Source organism: Dendrobates tinctorius, unplaced genomic scaffold, assembly GCF_039654945.1.
Source record: "Dendrobates tinctorius isolate UK_male_01 unplaced genomic scaffold, ASM3965494v1 ptg000030l, whole genome shotgun sequence".
NCBI classification, from domain to species: domain Eukaryota; kingdom Metazoa; phylum Chordata; class Amphibia; order Anura; family Dendrobatidae; genus Dendrobates; species Dendrobates tinctorius.
Genome location: NW_027361698.1, coordinates 10,511,321 through 10,518,760, shown reverse-complemented (window position 1 = coordinate 10,518,760; position 7,440 = coordinate 10,511,321). Strand labels below are relative to the sequence as shown.

At 41.0% G+C, this 7,440-nt stretch overlaps 1 protein-coding gene across 1 annotated transcript; it reads right to left on the bottom strand.

The window, feature by feature from the left end:
* Nucleotides 1-1,538: 1,538 nt before the first annotated feature.
* Nucleotides 1,539-5,975, bottom strand: FABP2 (fatty acid binding protein 2). The gene is made up of 4 exons (XM_073571850.1): nucleotides 5,818-5,975; nucleotides 5,425-5,597; nucleotides 2,975-3,082; nucleotides 1,539-1,715 (listed from the first exon to the last, which is right to left on the bottom strand). The coding sequence occupies exons 1-4, from the start codon at nucleotides 5,882-5,884 to the stop codon at nucleotides 1,665-1,667; spliced, it is 399 nt and encodes a 132-aa protein (XP_073427951.1). The 5' UTR covers nucleotides 5,885-5,975; the 3' UTR covers nucleotides 1,539-1,664.
* Between the last annotated feature and the right edge of the window lie 1,465 nt (nucleotides 5,976-7,440).

The following is a 7,440-nucleotide window of genomic DNA, read 5'->3' as shown; positions in this document are numbered from 1 at the left end:
TTTGTCAATCCTGGTCTTTTGTGGCAAATGTCAAGCGTCCTGCACAGTGTTGGGCTGTGAGCAAAATCCCCATTTGTGGGCGTTGGGCCCTCAGACCATCCTCATGGAGTTGGTTTCTAACTGTTTGTGCAGACACATGCATATTTGTGGCCTGCTAGAGGTAATTTTGCAGGGCTCTGGCAGTGCTCCTCCTGTTCCTCCTTGCACAAAGGTGGAGGTAGCGGTCCTGCTGCTGGGCTGTTGCCCTCCTATGGCCCCCACCACATCTCCTGGTGTACTGGCCTGTCTCCTGGTAGCGCCTCCAGCCTCTGGACACTACGCTGACAGACACAGCAAACCTTCTTGCCACTGCTCACATTGATGTGCCATCCTGGATGAGCTGCATTACCTGAGCCACTTGTGTGGGTTGTAGAGTCCGTCTCATGCTACCACGAGCGTGAAAGCACAACCAACATTCAAAAGTGACCATAACATCAGCCAGAAAGCATTGGTACTGAGATGTGGTCTGTGGTCCCCACCTGCAGGACCACTCCTTTATTGAGGGTGTCTTGATAATTGCCAATAATTTCTATCTGTTGTCTATTCCATTTGTTCAACAGCATGTGAAATTGATTGTCAATCAGTGTTGCTTCCTAAGTGGACAGTTTGATTTCACAGAAGTTTGATTTACTTGGATTTATATTCTGTTGTTTAAGTGTTCCCTTTATTTTTTTGAGCAGTGTATAATACATGAGTAAATATAAATGTACTGTATATATACTGATTGATTTAATGGAAGAATACATACTAGATGACAGGCTATTTCCCAATGTGAGAGCCATCTTGAAAGGGCATATATAATTCCGCAACTGACTTTATATGCAGTGATTCATAGTATACCCAATGTTTCACAAGGACCAATGTATAGGATCAGTGCATGCAGATTTATCATGATGCCTTTAGCATGTAGGAGAACATGAATCACTCATTGACTTGAAGGAAGAAACTAAATAAAGTTAAGCATTTTAAGCCCTGAGATGCTAGAATTGAAAGACACATCTGTGATTGTTCCAGGATGTTCATCATTGTACATTGAAAAGGGGGAGACAGGGCGCTTCCAATGCGTAGGTCTGTATGGAAAGTAGATGAGTGCACGGCAAGTGTTAGGCTCACCTGATAGGGTTGTGAGAGTCACAACACCTATAATCGCATAAAACAGCTGCAGCAGTCTGCACGAGGTCCAAGGACTTGGTACAAAGAGAAGGCTGGTAGTGCAATAAGAGACTGCGCTGCTGTGGTAGAATTCAAGGTATCTTTATTGCCAACGCGTTTCCTGAGCCAGTCCCAGCTCACTTCATCAGGGCAAGTTGCCCTGATGAAGTGAGCTGGGACTGGCTCAGGAAACGCGTTGGCAATAAAGATACCTTGAATTCTACCACAGCAGCGCAGTCTCTTATTGCACTACCAGCCTTCTCTTTGCATCATTGTACATTGAATGAGCTGCACAGTACTGAAGCAATAGTTATTTTTTTAATACTGAAAATGAAAAGTGACTCTAGTAGATAAAGTTTATCTTTAATATATACAATGGATGACTTAATGATGTAGTGTTTTGGTCTTTTATATATAGCAGCCAGTTTTGGTGTTGGTGTCTCTTTAACTTCTCCAGTTGCTTCAGATATAGCTTAGCCTCTCTTGAAAATTCTCTTGGCTTCAACTCCTTCATAGACATAGGTCTGAAAGAGAATAGAGATATATGACATAAACCCTGAAATTATTTACAATGATTACATCAAAACAAAGTTTCCTAAGCACCACTAGTATGTGTCTAATGACTATACAGTGGAACGTTGTGTTTTACCCATGTAGTGAAGATGTTCTAAGAGGGAACATTACTCATTGTGGAGTGCCATGTTGGTGTGATGAGAATTACAGGCCATTCAATGCTTTTCTAGGGATTTAAACATCTTTTAAATTTCCAGAAAAGTTTTGCATGGTCTGTTAAGCCCCCGTCACACACATTGATCTCGCTAGCTAGATCGCTTCTGATTCACAAGTTTTGTGACGCAACAGCGATCTCACGAGTGAGATCACTGTGTGTGACACTTTTCAGCGACCAGCCCCCCTGCCGGTTATCGCAGATCGTCCTGGAATGGCCAGGACATTATTTTGATTGCTGGTCTCCCGCTGGCCAGCACGCATTGCTGCGTGTGACAGGCGGGAGGCCAGCGATCAGCGAGCAGGAGCTGGTAACTAAGGTAAACAGAGGGTTTCTAAGCGGCGCGCAGCCCTTAGAAACCCGATGTGTACCTTAGTTACCAGCGCGCCGCTTAGAAACCCGATGTGTACCTTGGTTACCAGCTCCCTGCACCAGTGCACTGGTAACTAAGATACACAGTGTGTAACTAAGCGACGTGTGTCGCTTGTTACCCCCGTGTTGCTGGTGCTGATCGCTGGTAAAGCTGCCTGTTTGGCAGCTCACCAGCGATCATGTAGCGACACACCAGCAATCCTGACAAGGTAATATTGTTGTCCGGATCGCTGGTGCGTCGCTGTGTGTGACGGGGCCCTTAGTCAACTTACCCCGAGATAGTACTGTCCACAAGGACAAACATCATCCCTTAGATCCCATGTCAGTGATTTCTCACCCAGCCAAATCATACTTTCTGCTTTGCACTGATGAGGAGCAAACACCACGAAACACTCTCCTGCCTTGTCAGAGTAGAAGGCACTGAATGTCACTTAATGGTTTTGGTGCCTTTTCGGAGTGGTGTCTGCCTCCTTGCGCCTTGCCAAAAATGTTACTCCAGTCAAATATAACAGTGCAAATATAACATAAATCTACTTTGCAGTTTTATAGTCTGCTACTCTTTCTGTAACTCTTTCCAGTACTTGTGTCCGCCATCTTGGTATTCAAATCTTTAAAGTGGGCAAATATATGACCAAACGGTTTATAAAAGTGCACAAAATAAATTACTAAATATTTAAAACTCACCTGTACAAGTTCATCTCCAATAATTACTCTGTTTGTCCTCAGTTGTTTTCCGTTGTCTTTCCTGGCAAATGTTCCTACAAGCTTATCTCCCTCTATTACCCAGGAGCCCTGGTGGGTGGGAAGAAAGTGCAGAATTCAGTGATACAGCTGTGAGCAATAGCTAACATCACATTCATCACACAATGAGGCAAAGGAACTCGTAACATAACCTCACCACCGCCTGAGCTGCCGCCTCATCACCACCAGAGCTGCTGCACCCCCGACCTTCTGTCTCTTCCCCATTATCCCGTAGAATGTACGTCCGCAAGGACAGGGTCCTCTCCCCTCTGTACCAGTCATTGTAAATTTGTTGTGGAAACGTGTTTACTGTTAACGATAGCTATAACTTTGTATGTAACCCCCTTCTCATGTACAGCACCATGGAATTAATGGCGCTATATAAATAAATAAATAATAATAATAGTATAATGATTCTTTATATCAGTGATGTATATATTATGTATACCACAGGGATCTAGCTATAGAGGAACGTGACTCTGACCCCGGTTGGTATGTCACATTCTACTTATAACATCCTAGTTCTTATTTTGTTCTGGTATTTTTTGTCTAGTTTATTAATGTCTAATTTATTAATTTCATTATTGACTAAAAATATAAGGGGTGTATTTTGCTTATGGCACTCGGCTTAAACTTTGTCAGAGCGTGAGTGGAGTGTCACCTTATTTATACCATTCACTCGAATGAGACAATTGCAGGTGCAGAGAAGGTGGTGAACTTAATTTCTCCATACATCAGACTGCACACGGATGACAGCCGATGATTTTCATGCACCCATAGACTTGTATGGGTGCGGGCGGTTCAATATGCGGAGCCACGTGCCGCATGTTGCAATTATTTTCCCATGCTGAATCAGCATGAAAAAGAAAATCGCTGATCTTCACTGCCCCATAGTATAACATTGGGCCAAGTGCTATCTATTAAAACATCAGATAGCACTCAACCGTGTGAGCTAAGAATGTAAATCTATAGTATTAGTGCTACAAACTTAACAATTGGCATTTACCATTAATGAGATTAGCCCACCATTACATATCACATCCAGTGTATAGACTGTAAAATATGAACAATATTTTAAATTCTCATGTTTTTAAAACACAATCCAGTTAAAGTTTTTGGCATTTCTTTTTACATAGTATGGCGCCACCTGGTGTTCAAAGTGTATAGAATGTTCAGGTCCCGGTAAAGGGCTGTGAGCTGTGGACATTTATGCTTAGTGCCTTTCCCCCATAGCCTGATATCCACACGGCATCACTGTTTACAGCAGGGCAGCCAATAGAATTAGCTTTCTACCCTGCCCTCTATTTCTATTGGCTGCTCTGCAGAAAGCTGAGCATATATGACCAGCAGCACACTGCTTCTTAAATGGACATGCACATTGTTATACAGCTTCACCACCAGGTGGTGCCATACTAAATAAAAAATGTCATTACCTTTTACTAAATATTTTTTTTTAATCACGGAAGTTAATCAGGTGACTCATAGTGCCCAAATACAGCCACATGGCTCAGCAAAATTGACAGGTCTCTCATTATTTGTGTATAGAGAGGAATTTGACAGTTAAAACACAATGCGCGAGCATGAGTCACCGGACAGGTTTCCTTTAGCAGTAAGTAAATTGCAAATAATAAACTTTTTTAAGATAAATACAGTGGATGTGATACATAGTAGTGGGTCAACCCCTTTTAGCAAGTCATACACCTTTAAGTAGCTTCCAGCTGAATGTTTGTTCAGCTATTGATCGCTATACCTCCCACCCCCATATACTTTTATGCTTAGTTTCAAACCAAGTAAGCATGTGTTCTTAAGGGCTCATGCAGACATCTGTGCAAATTTCTTCTGAGCACAGACCGAATTGCCTGGATGGCCCACAACTCTCCTGACTAGAGCATGCCAGTTTCATGTGTTTTTGAGGCCATCACGCTTGGGTCTGGAGGCCCGCAGCCAGACCATACATTGTGGTCCACGATCAGACCTAGATCCCAGCTGTCTGCATGAGCCACAATGGGTAGAGCGAGAAAAGCAGGGTTATATGTTGTGAGAACAAATCCTACATACCCGATCCTCCTTCCACCTGATATCAGCCATTGCAGAGGGTTGGAAAACCAACTACACACATTACATGGTTGGCAGGTGCAGCCAACGTACATGAAATGTGTATGTGCATCTATAGATTGTAAATGATTCGCTTTATGTCCAGATGGAAAAAGATCGTAACATCCCGTGGGCTTTGTGACGGTATTCAGAACTTACGGGTTGAATTTTTAAAAAAATATTTTTGCATGTTCCTTAGATTACACCCAAAATTATATTCTAGTCACAGTTCAAAGATTGTATTGTAACAATGACCAAACCATGCTCGATTTTACATCAAAAATTATATTTTCACTTACTGAGAGCTCTGTGCCATCTGCGAGAGAGTACTCAAATGTGACCCCAAGGGTGAAGTTGATCTCGATGCTTCTGAAAGTGCTAGACTCCTTTACATTAAACTTGTCCCCATCTTGCTGGATTGTGATCTTCAGGTTATCATGTGCGGCGAGTTTTCTTTTCATTACATTAACACCTATGAAAGAACATAGTCAATTTTAGAAGAGAATAGAGGACTGAAATTCCTTCTTCGGCACCTCTAGACCTCTAACTGGCAAGACTTAGCATTTGTCTATATCGAGCCTTTCTGTATTTTTCTTCCATTGAGCTCTGTGTAAACCTTTGGAATTTGCTGTTAGATTGACTTTTTAATCCATGATCTTAGGTGAAGAAATGGAAGAGAGTCAGTAACTTACCCATTTCTTCCATAAATTTTTCATAGTTTTCACTCCTGTCAACTTTCCAGGTTCCGTTAAAGGTCATGATGATGACTGTAGGTGAGATCTAGGATGCACAGAATGATCAACCTGAGATGCGGATCTATGCGTCTCAGACAAATTTATATCCTCCTGTTATCTATAGGCAGATCACTATGTGATGTGGCTGACTAAAGTCTGATTGAAGTCAAGATGTTAGTTAATAGATCTCCTCCACCTCCTGAAGGACTCACCTCATTAGTACTAACCTTTGCCCTGATTTTCTGTGTATTGATTGCACAGTACGTAGTTCACAATATGCCAAACTTTGTGACCGCACAAAGTTATTAATGCAGATAAGTATATTTCTCATGTTTCCCTGTGTAAAATAATCCTCCAAGAGCTTTTAACTTTTTGCCATATACAGTTAGGCCCTGAAATTTATGGACAATGACAAAAGTTTTGGCATTTTAGCTGTTTACCAAAACATATTCAAGATACAGTTATATAATCAATATGCGCTTAAAGTGCAGACTCAGCTTTAATTTAAGGGTATTCACATCCTATTTAGAGTAAGGGTACAGTAATTTTAGCTTTTAATATATAGCTGCCTCTTTTTCAAGGGACCAAAGGTAATTGGACAATTATCACTTTTACACAGCCTGAGATAACTATTGGCTAAGTGTTCGGCTGACAACTATCTCTCCTGATTGCTACCTACATAGGTACAGTTGACTTGGCCTATTATATATGTCTTTTTAATGGTAAGACCTCACCATATACTGTACTTCTGTTGACTAATTATCTCCTACAGGAACCAAAAGATTTGACATTGAAGTTCAGCATGATCCTTATTCACCTCCTAAATCATCTTGGAGGAGCATTGGGACACGTTTGTATATGTGCTCAAAAGGGGAGAGTTTGGATCACTTTTCTCTAATGTGCATAAAGGCCATTATGGAATTTATCACCAATACATGTTTTACCAATTAAAATCATATACTGAAATTGCTCTTTATTATGTTTTAATTTTCTAAACTTAGATTCTGCATTGCACAGTATGTTTGCTTCAGCAGTTTGCCCTTCCGCTTCAGTAAAAAGTAGTTTAGCTCGCCGCTGTGCCCCTGGGAATAAAATCTAGGAAAGGACCTAGTGGCAAGTCCATAGTAGGCTTGTATGTGAAAAAAATTGATGCCTCATTGAATAACCAAAATATCTTTTCATTCTGGCTTTTTTTGTTTCAGGACCAGAATGAGGCCTGAAATGTGTTTCTATGTGGCAATTTTTAGGCTGTGTGAAACCATAAATGGGCTCATGCCCATGTCATATGACCATTTTATGGATGAATTATAATTATAATGTGTAAACCAACCCTTAAAATGGTTTTCCACAAAAAAAAAGTTTCCGTGGATTGACTTGTGCTACCTGAAAATAATAAAAATTAAGTGCTTGACCATATAATTTACTAATTATTTAAAAGCAATAAAATTGATATTGAGCAGAATAAATAAGCTATACTGCATAACAAAGAATTGAACACATTAAACAGGGTGATTCACTCACTACTTAACCAGGAAAAATTGCTGTAACTTCTAAAAGAGATGGTTGACTAGACTGCACCTA

Excerpts from the sequence above, each read along its gene's own strand:
- FABP2 (XM_073571850.1), bottom strand. The coding sequence starts at position 5,884 with ATGACCTTTAACGGAACCTGGAAAGTTGACAGGAGTGAAAACTATGAA. Across the intron at positions 5,598-5,817 it reads AAAATTTATGGAAGAAATGG|GTGTTAATGTAATGAAAAGA; the intron begins GTAAGTTACTGA and ends GTTCTTTCATAG. Across the intron at positions 1,716-2,974 it reads TTGGAGATGAACTTGTACAG|ACCTATGTCTATGAAGGAGT; the intron begins GTGAGTTTTAAA and ends ATTCTCTTTCAG.